This window comes from Vipera ursinii, assembly GCF_947247035.1.
Source record: "Vipera ursinii genome assembly, chromosome: 15".
In the NCBI taxonomy this organism is placed as follows: Eukaryota; Metazoa; Chordata; class Lepidosauria; order Squamata; family Viperidae; genus Vipera; species Vipera ursinii.
In genome coordinates this window covers 7494882-7510877 of record NC_139528.1, presented here as the reverse complement: position 1 = coordinate 7510877, position 15996 = coordinate 7494882, and the positions used below count along the sequence as shown (strand labels likewise).

General features: G+C 49.7%; 1 protein-coding gene across 6 annotated transcripts in view; it reads right to left on the bottom strand.

Annotated features, from left to right (window-relative positions):
* The window catches only part of ATG2A (autophagy related 2A), a 233144-nt gene that overhangs the window by 211341 nt on the left and 5807 nt on the right, over positions 1-15996 (bottom strand). For 5 of the 6 annotated variants that reach the window (XR_014493829.1, XM_083374161.1, XM_083374162.1 and 2 more), the window contains exons 2-7: positions 12862-13024; positions 11585-11737; positions 9897-10002; positions 6767-6920; positions 3581-3703; positions 108-204 (exon numbers count right to left, since the gene is read on the bottom strand). Coding sequence is in view for 5 of the 6 variants with exons in the window: in XM_083374161.1 (XP_083230287.1) it covers positions 108-204; positions 3581-3703; positions 6767-6920; positions 9897-10002; positions 11585-11737; positions 12862-13024 (796 nt within the window). In the remaining variant the exon portion in view is untranslated. Of the gene's footprint in view, positions 1-107; positions 205-3580; positions 3704-6766; positions 6921-9896; positions 10003-11584; positions 11738-12861; positions 13025-15996 lie in introns of those variants that run through there. The other variant, XM_083374164.1, reaches the window with a different exon arrangement.

Genomic DNA, 15996 nt, shown 5'->3' with positions numbered 1-15996 from the left:
TCCCCTCTCCCTACCCACAGCCGGGTCGCCAAGCCGCGGAGGTTGGGGACCGCTGATCTAGACCGTAACTTCTCCAGCCCTCCCGGTGGACCCCCCCCACCGCTTACCAGACAGGTTCAGGGACGAGAGAAGGTCCGCCAGGTGCGCGATCTGTTGAGGGGCGAGCAGCAGGTGAAGGGATCCAATCTTCCCATCTAACTCCAGCTGCAGGTGGAAAGAACCACGTCCCACGTCAAAGAAGCCGCCCGCTGCCCATTTCAGGGCAGGAAAGGGCAAAATCCAGGTCTTTCCTTCTCTCCCTGGACCCTACCAGGCTAATTCCCGTAAAGAAGACCCGTCTAGACCAGGACGCTAAACCGAGTAGGCATTCGGGAGAAGAAAAAAAAAAATCAACAAATTCGCATGCTTTCGCAATGAAAAAAAAAACATAAAACAGAATAATAACAGAGTTGGAAGGGACCTTGGAGGTCATCTAGTCCAGGGCTTTTCAACCAGCGGTACGGGTACCCCCTGTGGTACATCGGCACCTGGCAGGTAGTAGCGACCATCCTAGAGAAGTGGCAGCAGGGGAGGGGAAGGAGCTGAACCGGTGTCAGCACCGCACAAGCCTGAGCGAGACGGCTGGAGCTCCAGGGCTGTCGGGGCTCAGCGGAAGCGCCAGGATCAGCGCCAGGATCCAGCTGGAGCTCGGCGCTGATCCTGGCGCTTCTGAGCCCAGAAGAAGCGCCGATCAGCTGGAATGTTGCAGCATCTCCAGGGTCTTGGGATTTACATTCAGATGCTGGGCAACTGATTCCTATTTACGACGGTCACAGTGTCCCAGGGTCATGTGAAGTGACCAAAACCTGCTGCAACCACCCAGCAGATAGAGGGGGGGGGAATAAAAACCAAACACCCCCCACCCCACCCCCGCTGTCAATCCTCAACAGAAATGCTCACAATGAAAACCTCGGACAGGAGGAAGAGCGCCGCCGGGCAGGCAGGCAGGTGTCTTGCTCAGCTGTGGCTCGGGGGGCACTTTTTTCAGGGCCGTTGTAACTTCGAACAGTCACTAAGCGAACTGTTGTAAGTCGAAGACTACCTGTACTTCATCCCTTTTTTCCTTTTCTTTTTGGTCATCAGGTTTTTGACCCCTTGCTAGGCAACTGGTGGTACTCGGATGTTGCCCTATCCTAAAAGTGGAACAGTGGGTGAAAAGGTTGAAAAGCCCTGATCTAGTCCAACCCCCTGCTTAAGTAGGAGACCCTATACCAGGGGTAGGCAACCTCGGCCCCTTCATGACTCATGGACTTCAACTCCCAGAATTCCTGAGCCAGCATGAGGGAACTATGGCCCTTTCATGACTGGTGGACTTCAACTCCCACAATTCCTGAGCCAGCCTAGCTCAGCTTGGAAACCTCTCCCTTTCCCCTCAGCATGGCTGGCTCAGGAATTCTGGGAGTTGAAGTCCACAAGTCATAAAGCGGCCTAGGCCTAGGCCAGGGGTAGGCAACCTTGGCTCTTTTATGACTTATGGACTTCAACTCCCAGAATTCCTGAGCCAGCCACGCTGAGGGGAAAGGAAAAGATTCCAAGCTGAGCCATGCTGGCTCAGGAATTCTGGGAGTTGAAGTCCACAAGTCATGAAGGAGCCATAGTTCCCCCATGTTGGCTCAGGAATTCTGGGAGTTGACATCCACGAGTCATAAAAGAGCCAAGGTTGCCTACGCCTGCCCTATACCATTTCAGACAAAAAAAACAGCATTCCTATGTCTCTTTGTTGACCTGGCTTACCCAGAAAGGGTGACATCAATCTTGAAATTTTCTTTCCTTAACCCTCTTATACTGAACAGCTTCAATGTGGTGGTTTGTTTGAGCTTCTTTCTCACGTTTCCTTCAATCTTGGGGCTGGGGAAATCACTTCCTCCTTCATCGCTCTTTCACCTTTTCCCTAAGGGCAGCTCCAACCTGCTTTGCACCATCCTTGCCCTTCGTGGTGGCTTGTTTGGGTGAGCGACTATTTATTCAACAACCCAGTTTTAAGCAAATGATGGCTTGTTGCAAGGAACTGGTCTAAAATATACGATATCTGATTTCAAGGTGCCTAACCGCGGTGGCTCAGTGGGTTAGGACGCTGAGCTTGTCGATCAGAAGATCGGCAGTTTGGCGGGTCGAATCCCGAGTGCCGCGTAGCAGAGTGAGTGCCTGTTACTCGTCCCAGCTTCTGCCAACCTAGCGGTTCGAAAGCACGTCAAAACGCAAGTAGAAAAATAGGGACCACCACGGTGGGAAGGTAACAGCGTTCCGTGCGCCTTTGGCGTCTAGTCATGCCAGCCACATGACCACGGAGACGTCCTTGGACAAGCGCTGGCTCTTCAGCTTTGAAACGGAGATGAGCACTGGCCCCCAGAGTCGGAAACGACTAGCATGCATGTCTGGGGGAACCTTTACCTTTAACCTAATAATAGCCAGTTCCACCCATAGAAAGAAGACCTGGGACCAAGTCCACATTTACCCAGGGATCTCTCTCTCTTTCTGTCCATTACGAAAGATCAGGGGCAGACCTTAAGTTCCAGTAAAACTGATTTATCGCTCGTGTCTATGCATAGGAATCTACTGAACTAACTGCCAGCGATATTTTGGCGCTAGATAAGGTTAACAGAATTTAAGAGGGTTGGACTGCTTGTGGCAACTAACAACTCCAGGCTTATTCCTCTCTTGACTCTGCCCCTTGCCTTTGCCTCTCCTTCTCCTACACTACAGGCAGTCCTTGACTCACAACAGTTGGTTTAGTGACCGTTTGAAGATACAATGGCCCTGGGGGAAAAAAGGGACTTATGACTATTTTTTACCCTTACGACCGTTGCAGCACTCCTATGATCACATGATCAAAATTCAGAAGTTTTGGCAACCGATTCATATTTATGACGGCTCCAGTGTCCTGGGATCATGTGATTTGTGATCTTCTGACAAATCAACTGGTAGTGATTCACTTAACCATTGTGGCAAGGAAGGTGATAAAACAGGACAAAACTCACTTAATAAATGTCTCACTTAGCGACAGAAATTTTGAGAATAATAATAATAATAATAATAATAATAATAATAATAATAATAAGAAGAAGAAGAAGAAGAAGAAGAAGAAGAAGAAGAAGAAGAAGAAGAAGAAGAAGAAGAAGAAGAAGAAGAAGAAGTTGGAAGGGACCTTGAAGGTCATCTAGTCCAACCCCCTGCTAAGGCAGGAAACCCTATATCATTTTGGACAAATGGCTGTCCAGTCTTTTCTTAAAAACTTCCACTGTTGGAGCTTTCACCCCTTCCGGAGGCAGGTTGTTCCACTGGTGAATTGTTCTAGCTGTTCTAATTATGGTCGCAAGTCGAAGACTGCCTGTACGTTTATGCTCATCTCTCCTTCACTAGCTCAGTTTAGCCTGCCTCGCGAGGCTGTCAAAATCAAACAGGGAGAAATCACTGAAATCACTCCTGTACTTTTCCTGGCAGAAAGGCAGGCTAAAAAGTTCGCAGTTCACAAACACGTGAGTTTTCGCATTCCCCACGTTCCCCGGATGCGTTCCAACAAGCCAGCATTGGCCCAAATGACCTTGGCTCCAGGGAAGGCCTCGTTCTGCTTGAGCTTAATCCTCATCTCGGTGTATCCAGAGCAGCTTCCGATCTGAATCAGAGGGCTGGGTCTGGCTTCTTCCCCACCGGAATCGCACGGCTCCTGGGAAAAAAGCAAATCAAAGTTTCCCTAAAAACAACGCCGAGGACTCGCAGCACGGCAGCTGCCATCCAATCCGAGCCCAAGGCTACTCCTCCGACTGTTGGGAACGGGACATCTTGCCACAGGCAACTTGCCGTGGCCATGGCCAACTTGCAGCGGGACAACTCACTGAGGAACAACGTCCGACATTTCTGTTTATTTAAAATAAATTTTTAAAAAAACACTTTAATTTTTGTCGGTCACATTTCATTCCGCCCCACCTTTTGCATCCTTTCTTTAATGGCACTTTTCCAGTGTTACTTTAATGATTAGTGTAACTTTTGCCCAGCGACGAGTTCTCCTGCAGCAAGATGGCCGTGGCGAATTGTCATAGACCCCCACACTGTCATGGCTGCATCTCTCCTATCCTAGCTTCAGGAGCTGACAGCCTGACACTAGCACCGGGGAGGGAGGCCGAAAGATTGGTGTCAAGGCTGCAAACATTGACATGTTTTTGCACTGACGATATAAGAGACAGCCTGTTACTTTAATTGCTTCCTTTGTGGGGGGAGGAAATCTTGTGAGAAGATTGGAAAAGCCTGCGTACAGAATGGGAAGTGAAACCTCATATGTAAAACTAATTGGATAATGTGATTTATGACGTGTAGATAAGGGGGGGGAAATTGTGTGTGTGTTACAATGGGTTTGCGGGGAGGAGATTTCAGATTCTGGCATCCCTCCACGAGTGCCGATGTTTCGTTTCATTATTAAGACTTTTCCGATAAACAATGCTTGCATTTTGTTTGAACTGTCTCATTTATCGGAACCATGACAATTGGACTGTGTCATGGTGGCCTCCACACGGACACCCCGCTCGCAACCAGAAGAGGGAGGGAAGGGTAAAGGAAGGCAAGCGTGCTGACTTGAAGCCCCAGACAAGATCCAGCACCCCGAGGCGGAGAGACCGTTCCCCAAACAACACGAGGGTAACCGATTGGCTAGACCAGAGGTAGGCAACCTCAGCTCTTTTATGACTCATGGACTTCAACTCCCAGAATTCCTGAGCCAGCTTGTCCATGAGTCATAAAAGAGCCGAGGTTGCCTACCCCTGGGCTAAACAAATGGACAGTGGGAAGACCAGGGGTAAGGTTTCTTATGCTCTTTGCACACGAACACGTTAGAATTGGCTTTTCCGCTTCTGTACCCACATGGAATTTTCAGGAAAGTTATACCCTTGGTAAAAGATGGCGCAGGAGTCTCCTTTGCTGTCTCAACCAGCGGGACGGTTCGCAGGCTGTAAGGAAAAAGGTTGGGCCGGGGGGGGCGGAATGGGCGCCCAGCTGAGCCTTGTGAGAAGCTCCAGACAGCCAAGGTCAATTGCCGGGTCCCCGCTGACCCCTACCGGGACGCTGCCATTTTGGTGAGACGCGGGAACCTCGGGCCTTTTCTGTGATGTAGTCCATTTTTACTTTGTTCCTCTTATCAGTCCAAGAGGAGATCAACCCTGACTGCTCTTTAGAAGGCCAGATCCTGAAGCTAAAACTCAAATACTTTGGCCACCTAATGAGAAGGAAGGACTCACTGGAGAAGAGCCTCATGCTGGGAAAGGTTGAGGGCAAGAGAAGAAGGGGTACAGAGAAGGAGGTGGCTGGATGGAGTCACTGAAGCAGGAGGCGTGAGCTTAAATGGACTCCAGAAGATGGTGGAGGACAGGAAGGCCTGGTGGAACGTGGTCCATAGGGTCGCGATGGGTCGGACACGACTTCGCAACTAACAACAACAGGGTGGAATTGAGGCCTTTGAACTATGGTGCTGGAGAAGACTCCTGCCAGTCCCTTGGACTGCAAGGCGATCAAACCGGTCAGTCCTAGAGGAGATCCACCCTGACTGCTCTTTGCAAGGCCAGATCCTGAAGCTGAAACTCAAATCCTTTGGCCACCTGATGAGAAGGAAGGACTCACTGGAGAAGAGCCTCATGCTGGGAAAGGTTGAGGGCAAGAGAAGAAGGGGACGACAGAGAATGAGGTGGCTGGATGGAGTCACTGAAGCGGGAGGCGTGAGCCTAAATGGACTCCAGAAGATGGTAGAGGACAGGAAGGCCTGGAGGAACGTTGTCCATGGGGTCGCGAGGGGTTGGACACGACTTTGCAACTAACCACAACAAATCTTCCTGGCGAATAGGAGGTGGGGGGGATGAGCCTGGGGCCAACTGCTTTGTCTCATCTCCGGGAAGTAAGGTCTCGGGGCGTCTGAGAACAACTTTTTATCGCTTTCTCAGCTCGGAGTTCTCACAACACCTTTGCACCTCTGGACTGGCTCTCCCGGACTGGGCAGTGGGGAGAGGGTTTTGAACCACTGGAGTTGTTGTGTGGGAAATTTAGATCCTGTCTAACGATAGGCAGAGCTGGGCACCTAGAACCTGTTTCCTAAACAATACAAGCTTGATTGGGCATGTGCAGGTAACTGGGGGATGGCAGGAGGTGGGGGTGGGTGGGAAAATAGATCTTTCCTTTGTGTTGCTTGCCCAGGAAAAACCGCAGATTCAGCTTACGCTTTGTTGTTGTTGTTAGTTGCGAAGTCGTGTCCGACCCCTCACGACCCCATGGACAACGTTCCTCCAGGCGTTCCTGTCCTCTACCATCTTCTGGAGTCCATTTAGGCTCACACCTCCTGCTTCAGGGACTCCATCCAGCCACCTCCTTCTCTGTCATCCCCTTCTTCTCTTGCCCTCAACCTTTCCCAGCATGAGGCTCTTCTCCAGTGAGTCCTTCCTTCTCATTAGGTGGCCAAAGTATTTGAGTTTTAGCTTCAGGATCTGGCCTTCTAAAGAGCAGTCAGGGTTGATCTCCTCTAGGACTGACCGGTTTGATCGCCTTGCAGTCCAAGGGACTGGCAGGAGTCTTCTCCAGCACCATAGTTCAAAGGCATAGCTTACACTACTATAACCATTTTAAGCTTCCGTAAAGTATACTCTTGGCACAAACAAACAGTCAGGAGTCTTTCCTTGCTAGATGAGTGAGTGGGACGGTTGACCCCCACCACCACCACCAAAAGATGGGAGGAGAATCTCCCACAAGGCCATACCTTCGGGCCCCGGGCACTGCCCTCACCAAATTCCTCATAGTAAAGTAAGATGCTGCTCAGCTGAAGGATCTTTTGCACAAAGGGCGGAAGCTGATGGATGTCCACAGTGAGCGCCTGTCCGGGGTCCCGCACGACTTCGTCGCAGTACTCCAACCTGCAGAGAGAGGAGGGGGACAGTCGGAAAAAGACCCCCAGCCATTTCCCACCGTGCTAATGCAAGGCGCCCATGGTTTGGGTCAGGTACTGGCTGCCTTCACCCATCTCACCTACCCAAATTCCTGAATTAACTTATATCCTGGGTCCACATAGGCCAGGGGTAGGCAACCTTGGCTCTTTTATGACTCGTGGACTTCAACTCCGAGAATTCCTGAGTCAGCCACGCTGAGGGGAAAGGGAGAGGTTTCCAAGCTGAGACATGCTGGCTCAGGAATCTGGGAGTTGAAGTCCACGAGTCATAAAAGAGCCAAGGTTGCCTACCCCTGGCCTAAGCCTAGGCTGCTTTATGACTTCAACTCTCAGAATTCCTGAGGCAGCATGGGGGAACTATGGTCCCCTCATGACTCGTGGACTTCAACTCCCAGAATTCCTCAGCCAGCATGGGGGAACTATGGTCCCCTCATGACTCGTGGACTTCAACTCCCAGAATTCCTCAGCCAGCACGGCTCAGCTTGGAAACCTCTCTTTCCCGTCAGCGTGGAATTCTGGGAGTTGAAGTCCACGAATCATAAACGAGCCAAGGTTGCCTACCCCTGACATAGGACATCAAACTGGGCCCACCCAACATGACATGCCAACCGAGCAATCAGAATAGCGTTGGAAGGGACCTTGGAGGTCCTCTAGTCCAACCCTCGGCTCCAGCAGGAGACCCTACGCTATTGGGGACAAATGGCTGTCCATTCTCTTCTTAAAAACCTCCAGTCATGAAGTGCCTACAACTTCTGAAGGCAAGCCGTTCCTCTGCTTAATTGCTCTCACTGTTAGGAAGTTTCTCCTTCTAGGTTGGATCTGTCTTTGACCACCTTCCACCCCTTACTTCCTCGTCCTGCCCTCTGGTGCTTTGGAGATTAAATCAATCCCCTCTTCATTGTGACAGCCTCTTAAGTACTGGAAGACTGCAAACATTCATTCATTCATTCATTCATTCATTCATTCATTCATTCATTTATTTATTTATTTAACTTATATCCCGCCCTATCTCCCGAAGGACTCAGGGCGGCTAACAACAACAATTAAAGGTCTCTGTACAAGAAATTAAAATTCAAAATTAAAATAAATTAAAGAATAGAGTTAGAATTGTAAACATAATTAAAATCCCTGTCAGTCTAGGTCAGCCAGGTGGAACAGGAGTGTTTTGAGGCCGCGGCGAAAGGACCGGAGATCTTGGGCCATCCGAAGCTCAGGGTGGAGCTGGTTCCAGAGGGCTGGCGCTCCCACAGAGAAGGCCCTTCCCCTGGGGGTCGCCAGCCGACATTGTCTAGCCGACGGTACCCTGAGGAGGCCTTCTCTGTGTGCCCCCCTAATCCTTCTCTTCCATTGGCTAGACACAGTAGCTCCCCGCACCGTTTGTCATATGATGTATACTGCATGTGTTTATCTATGGGAGGTTGTATAATCCTGTGGTGGCGAACCTATGGCACGCGTGCCACAGGCGGCACGCAGAGCCCTCTCTGTGGTCACGCGCGCCGTCGCCCCAGTCCTAGGCCTTCAGCTGCGTTTTATAAAATCTTTTCGCTTTAGGCCTCCGCCGCCATGTGCAAAAAAAAAAAAGTTCAATCAAATTCAACTTCTCGCGGGGGGGAAAAAAGTTGGAATTGATTGATTGAACTTTTTAGTCCAAGCCAGTCTGCTGTTACCACTGCAGGCGCGCCCACCCAATGGGCCACTCCCACTCAATAGGCCACGCCCAGCCGGCACCCGACGATGCATAAGCGGGCTTTGGGTTGCAGTTTGGGCACTCGGTCTCTAAAAAGGTTCGCCATCACAATCAACCAACCAAAACAGAGCTGGGAAGGACCTTGGAGGTCTTCTAGTCCAACCCCGTTCAAGCAGGAGGTCCTACACCATTCCAGAGAAATGGCTGTCCAGTCTCTTCTTAAAAGCCTCCAGTGATGGAGCACACACAATTTCTGGGTGTTCCACTGGTTGATTGTCCTCACTGTTAGGAAGTTTCTCCTTAGTTCCAGGTTGCTTCTCTCCTTGGTGAGTTTCCATCCATGGTTTTATGGTTACCTGGTTACTTGTCATCTGAGTTAGGTGCCCCTCAGATGACAAGTAACCAAGCTTTTACACGGCATGCTAGTGCAACCCCTCAGTGGTGAACTGCCCTGGTTAAACGTGTTGTGTGCACTCAACATGGGAATATAAAACAAACAAACAGGGGTTTGTGATTTAACCCATTGGCTGAAACTGGCCAGTTGTCATTCATCTGCACAGGCCACAGTTTCGGTAAACAATGGCTTAGGATGACAGATAACCAGATTATTTTCAACCAAGCCAGAAAGGGGCATAAGCAGCAATAGCACGAGCGCTTGGACTTATATACCGCTTTACCAGCCCTCTCTGAGCCGTTTACAGAGTCAGCCTATTGCCCCCAACAATCTAGGTCCTCACTTTTTTATGTTGCAAAAGTTTTTTTTATTATTTTTTAAACAGAGTTCAGTAATAATTATTCCAACACTTTCAATGACCTTGGAAGGATGGAAAGCTGAGTCGACCTTGAGCTGGTCAGGATCGAACCGCTGGCAGCGGGCACAATTAGCCTGCAATCACGCATTCTAGCCACTGCGCCACTTAGCGTTTGGTACGGTTTGGTGATCCCACAGCCTTTTTTCAGTGGAAAACACCCCCCCCCCCGCCATTGTGGCTCTACAGGTAACCAAGGTGTGACTTTCCCCCAATAATGGCGCCCTCCGGATGGTTTCAAGCCCCCGTTTCCCAGAATCCCCCAGCCAACATGGCTCCTAGACGTGCCGCTTCCTTCTTACTCAATGACTCTCCTGATAGAAATGAAAAGGAAAAAAAACCACGAGCACCAAACCACCCACTCTGAGGTGGTCTCCCCCCAAGGAAAGAGCCCCCCTCCCCAAAGAGTTAACAGAAGAGGCTGATTCGGAGAAGGAGTAAAGCTGACCTTTTGACGTGAATTTCCAGGGCCACACCGGGGGCCTCTCCGCTTCTGGGGGTGTGCTCCACACGTACCACCGTGTCCACAAAGGTCACTTCGATCCTTCTCAGAACTGGGAGAAGACAACGCCAAGGAAGAATACGGGCTGCAGAAAGTCCATGTCTCTTCGCCCGTCGACACACACACACCCAACGCACTCCGTGGCTACGGTTTATTTAACGACTGGCGTCCCCTGGCGCCATAATTGGGTTTCTACTCTGGGATGTGGCCATCCCCAGGGCTGGATTTTTGAACTGGGCAGGAACGTGGCCTGGAAGTTCTCCGGATCCCCTTCTATCCCCTGGCCTACTGGCACCCTGTCTCTTTCTGACCCGATTTCATGACTTTGGGACAATCAACCAGGTGACGGTGAGTTCTAGTCCCGCCCTAGGCATGAAAGCCAGCAGGGTGATTTTGGACCAATCACCAGGAGAGGGTGAGTTCTAGTTCTGCCTTGGGCATGAAAACCATCTGGGTAACTTTGGGCCCATCGCCAGGAGGCGGTGAGTTCTAGTCCCGCTTTAGGTATGAAAGCCATCTGGTTACTTTGGACCAGTCACCAGGTGACAGTGAGTTCTAGTCCTGCCCCAAGCTGGCTTTCATGCCCAAACATGAAAGCCAGCTGGGTGACTTTGGGCCGATCGCCAGGAGACAGTGAATTCTAGTACATTTATAAAAAGAATTCAGGGTATTGGGGAAAAGTGCACCTTAAAAAAATCTATGAACTAAAAAATGAGTAGGAGAAGTGAGTTCTAGTCCTGCCTTAGCCATGAAAGCCCACTGGATGACTTTGGGCCAAACCCAATTTTATGACGTTTTTGCAGCAGTCGTTAAGCAAAGCTATGGTTGGCCATGGACCGGTTTTGCTGGACACTACAAGTGAATGCCGAGTTTTGGCAAAGCCATCATATAACCTGGTCACGTGACTGCAGAGGGCTGTAACTATGGGTTAGCAAGCAGCTGAGGGCCCCACACGTGGTCACGTGACTAGGAGGGGGCCATTGCAATGTCCAGTCTCGATTTTTCCAGTTCTGTTGGAACTCTGAATGGCTGCTGAGCGATCGGTCGTAACTCAAGGACTGCCTGTACATAAGATTTCAGTCTCTTTCATCCTCCTCCCGGTTAAATACGGAGCCTTGGAAACAATCCGAGGAATTTTCCACTGACGTTCATACAGGTAGTCCTCGACTTACAACTGCTTGTTTAGTGACCGTTCAAAGTTACGACGCACTGGGATGTCTGGCAGTTTTTCACACTTAGTGACCGTCGCAGCGTCCCCGTGGGCAGGCGGTCAAAATCTGGACACTTGGCAACTAACCCACGCTTACGACACTTGTGACCAATCCCCTTTTGCGTCCTTCCGACCGGCAAAGTCAATGGGGAAGCCGGATTCGCTTAACAACCTGTGGCTAACTGAACGACTGCAGCGCTTCGCTTAGCAACGGTGGCAACAAAGGTCCTAAAACGGGGCAAAACGCAACTTAACGGCCGTCCTGCTTAGCCAGGAACTGAGGCAAAACCTCTTTTGATGGTCAAAATGTTTCTTCCTGGCTTCTGCCACCTGGGCTGTCCCTCTCCGACTCTCCTCCCCCATTCTGCCCCTTTCCCAGCACCTCCCCCTCTCTCCCACCTGTCCCCCACACCCCCCAATCTACCTGTTTCAATGGTCTGGGCAAACATCTCCAAGCCCTCCAGGGGCTGGGTGGGGTCCGAAGGCTCCTCCATCTGCTCCTTCAAGCACTCCTGGGCCAACTGCATGCTGGTGGTCATGCAGGAAGCCCAGCTTTGGCCCTCTGGGCCAGCAGAACCTGGGGGAGGAGAAAGGAGAGGTCAGAAAGGCAGGTAAGGAAGCAGAGGAGGCAGCTGGACGCGCCCTTCCACGGGAGCCAGCCGTGTGCGGCGGCAGCCCCCCAAAAGCTAATACAATCCTGGGTTGCATAAACAGAGACATAGAATCAAAATTCTACACGGAGTATCAGTAAAGTAAAGGTTCCCACGCACATGCATGCTAGTCGTTTCCAACTCTAGGGGCCGGTGCTCATCTCCGTTTCAAAGCCGAAGAGCCAGCGCTTGTCCGAGGACGTCTCCGTGGTCATGTGGCCGGCATGACTGGACGCCAAAGGCGCACGGAACACTGTTACCTTCCCACCGGAGTGGTCCCTATTTTGCTACTTGCGTTTTGACGTGCTTTCGAACTGCTAGGTTGGCAGAAGCTGGGACGAGTAACAGGCGCTCACTCTGCTACGCGGCACTCGGGATTCGACCCGCCAAACTGCCGACCTTCTGATCGACAAGCTCAGCATCCTAACCCACTGAGCCACCGCGTCCCTACGGAGTATCAGTACCGCTGTATAAAGCCTTAGTCAGGCCACACCTGGAATCCTGCATCCAGTTTGGGTCACCGCATGACAAAAAAAGATGTGGAGGCTTTGGAAAAAGTGCAGAGAAGAAGGCCCGGAGACTAAAACATATGAAGAACGGTTGCAGGAATTTGGGAATGGCCAGTCTAGAGAAAAGAAGGACTTGGGGCGGGGACGGGAGGGGGGGGAGACATGATATAGCAGGCTTCCAGTATTTGAGGGGCTGCCACAAAGAAGAGAGGGTCAACCTATTCTCCAAAGCACCAGAAAGCCAGACAAGGAACAATGGAGGACAAGTAATCAAGGAGAGAAGCAACTCGGAACTAAGGAGAAACTTCCTAACAGGGAGGACAATTAACCGGTGGAACAGCTTGCCACCAGACGTTGTGGCTGTTCCATCCCTGGAGGTTTTTAAGAAGAGATGGGACGGCCACCTGTTTGAAACGGGAGAGGGTCTCCTGCTTGAGCGGGGGGGGGGGGGTTGGACTAGGAGACCTCCGAGGTCCCCTCCAGCTCTATTTGGATTGGTTTTCGCTCGAGCCTGCAGGCCCCGATTGTTCCCCCTCTCCCACCTTGGCGATATTTGGGCCGACAGGTGATCTGCAGCCCGCTGACTTCCACTGTGCAGTTCTCGGTGACCAAGGCAGACCAGGGGATGGTGACGGCAATGCTGTCGATGAAGCCATCCAGGATCTCCAACGGGGCGCCCACGGACTCCAGGAACTCGTTCACGGACTGTGCAAGGGAAGACAAGGCAGCGTCAAATAGCAGAAAGCCAGCCCAGAGGTCCAAAATACAATTTGTCTAGGGCAATATAGCCTGGACTGAGAATCCCTGCTCACAGTCGCCCACGCCCACGTCACCTCCCGTCTTGACTACTGCAATGCACTCTACTTGCAGCTGCCCTTGAAAAGTATCTGGAAAGCTCCAGTCAGTTCAAAATGCAGCAATCAACATGGTTTTGTGTAAGCCTAGATTTGCACCTGTGTCACATCTCTCTTGTGGGAGCTGCATCAGCTGCATCTATTCTATTCTATTCTATTCTATTCTATTCTATTCTATTCTATTCTATTCTATTCTATTCTATTCTATTCTATATTCCATTATTCTATTCTATTCTAATTCTATTCTATTCCATTCCATATTTTCTATTCTATTCTATATTCCATTATTCTATTCTATTCTAATTCTATTCTATTCCATATTTTCTATTCTATTCTATTCTGTTCTATTCTATTCTACATTCCACTATTCTATTCTAATTCTATTCTTCATTCCTCTATTCTATTCTATTCATTTCACTATTCTATTCTAATTCTATTCTATTCTTCATTCCTCTATTCTATTCTATTCTTCATTCCACTACTCTATTCTAATTCTATTCTATTCTATTCTATATTCTATTCTATATTCTATTCCATTCCATTCTATTTTCTATTCCTATTCTATTCCTATTCTATTCCTATTCTATTCCTATTCTATTCCTATTCTATTCCTATTCTATTCCTATTCTATTCTATTCTATTCTATTCTATTCTATTCTATTCTATTCTATTCTATTCTATTATTCTATTCTATTCTATTCTATTCTATTCTATTCTATTCTATTCTATTCTATTCTTATTCTATTCAAAGGACTCTCTTTTCCCAGTTACATCCACCTGACCCACCGTAGTGAGGTGTAAGCGGACGTTGTGGGTCCTCCTCTTAAGGAAGCCCATCTGGTGGGACCCAGAAGCAGGGCCCCCTCTGTGGTGGCTCCCTCCCCGTGGAACCTCCCGCCTTCAGAGATACGATTGGCCTCCCTCTGACGCTCTTCTGAAAGGCCCTGAAGACGTGGTCTTGCCAACGGGACGGGGGAACCCAGCAAGCAGCTGCTCTGATTACCGTCCCCAGGGAAGCGACGGAGTTGTCGGCTTCTCTATTGGGGTTTTATTTTTCAAAGGTGCCTGGAGTCACTCCACAAGTGAGTTGCGCAGCCACACAAACGTCCTTAATTAATTGAATGCACGCCGCTGAGGTAGAGAAGTGCTTTTTTTTCAAAGAGGCAACTGGCCTTTCTTTGCTTTGAAGACGTCTCACTTCTCGTCCAAGAAGCTTCTTCAGTTCTGGAAGAAGCCAAACGTCTTGAAGGAAGAACAAAGAAAGTCCAAGCGGGCTCTTGAAAAAAAAAACCTTGGGACAACCAGGATCTGGAGGACGGAGAAGACAAAAGCAAATGGGGCACTAAAACTGAACTGCCTAGGTTCCACAGAAGAAAATTGACTGCTTATTTTTATTCATTTATTATTTTATTTATTAGTTGAATTTATATACCACCCTATTCCCAAAGGACTCAGGGCGGTTCACAGGGCAGTTAAAACAGTACAAAGAGGGAATAAAATGGAATCAAATTAGTACAAGCCCACAATTCATAATAAGAATAAAATTTAAAATTTAAAATTAATTTAATATAATTTAATATGATTTAATTAAATACTTTAAAATTTAAAATCCCTCAGTCCAGGCCAGACAATTTGAACAGCCAGGTTTTTAAGTCCCGGCGAAACGAGCGAAGGTCGGGGGGGGGGGGGGGGCAGTCCGAAGCTCCATCGGCAGTTTTCGTTCCAAAGGGCGGGCGCACTCACCCAACAGTTAAATAGGCAGCAGACCATAAATACTTTTACATTTATTGTTTGTTAGGGGAATGTTAAAATACCAGTTTGGTTGACCCAACAAAGGTAAAGGTAAAGGTAAAGGTTCCCCCGCACATGCGTGCTAGTCGTTTCCGACTCTAAGGGCCGGTGCTCATCTCCGTTTCAAAGCCGAAGAGCCAGCGCTTGTCCGAGGACGTCTCCGTGGTCATGTGGCCGGCATGACTAGACGCCAAAGGCGCACGGAACGCTGTTAACTTCCCACCGGAGTGGTCCCTATTTTTCTACTTGCGTTTTTACGTGTTCGAACTGCTAGGTTGGCAGAAGCTGGGACGAGTAACAGGCGCTCGCTCTGCTATGCGGCACTCGGGATTCGACCCGCCAAACTGCCGACCTTCTGATCGACAAGCTCAGCGTCCTAACCCACTGAGCCACCGTGACCCAACAAATCAACCCATAAATTCCGTTTGGAACTATCACAGCTGATGCGCCACACAACCCAATTAAGCTAAAAACTAGGAAAACACACAATTCAATTGGCTGCGTCTAGATTGGGCCCAAACACTCAACCAGTCCTGCGAAAGACACAGCAGTTAATATTTGCGCAACATACAAAGCTCAGCAGCACGATTGCGGTGTGTGGCTCGGCACATTGTGCAAACTCCACTTGTTTCTTTACGAGTTGTAAAATGAGCCCGGGGAAATAAGTTTCGCCCAGTACAGGCAGTCCTCGACTTAACGACCACAACTGAGCCCGAAATTTCGGTTGCTGAGCAAGACAGTTGTTAAGTGAGCTTCGCCCCGTTTTACAACTTTTCTTACCGCTGTTGTTAAGTGAATCGCTGCAGCTGTTCAGTTGGTCACATGGCCATTAAGTGAACGTGACCCCCAGGACGCTGCGACCGTCATACACACGTGCCAGTTGCTAAGGGGCTGAATTTTGACACCGCCACCACGGGGGGGGGGATGCTACAGTGGTCGTAAGTGTGAAACACAGCCGGAGGTCACGTTTTTAGTGCCATTGAAATTTTGAACGGTCGCCAGCCAAATGGTTGCAGGTTGAAGAACCCAAGT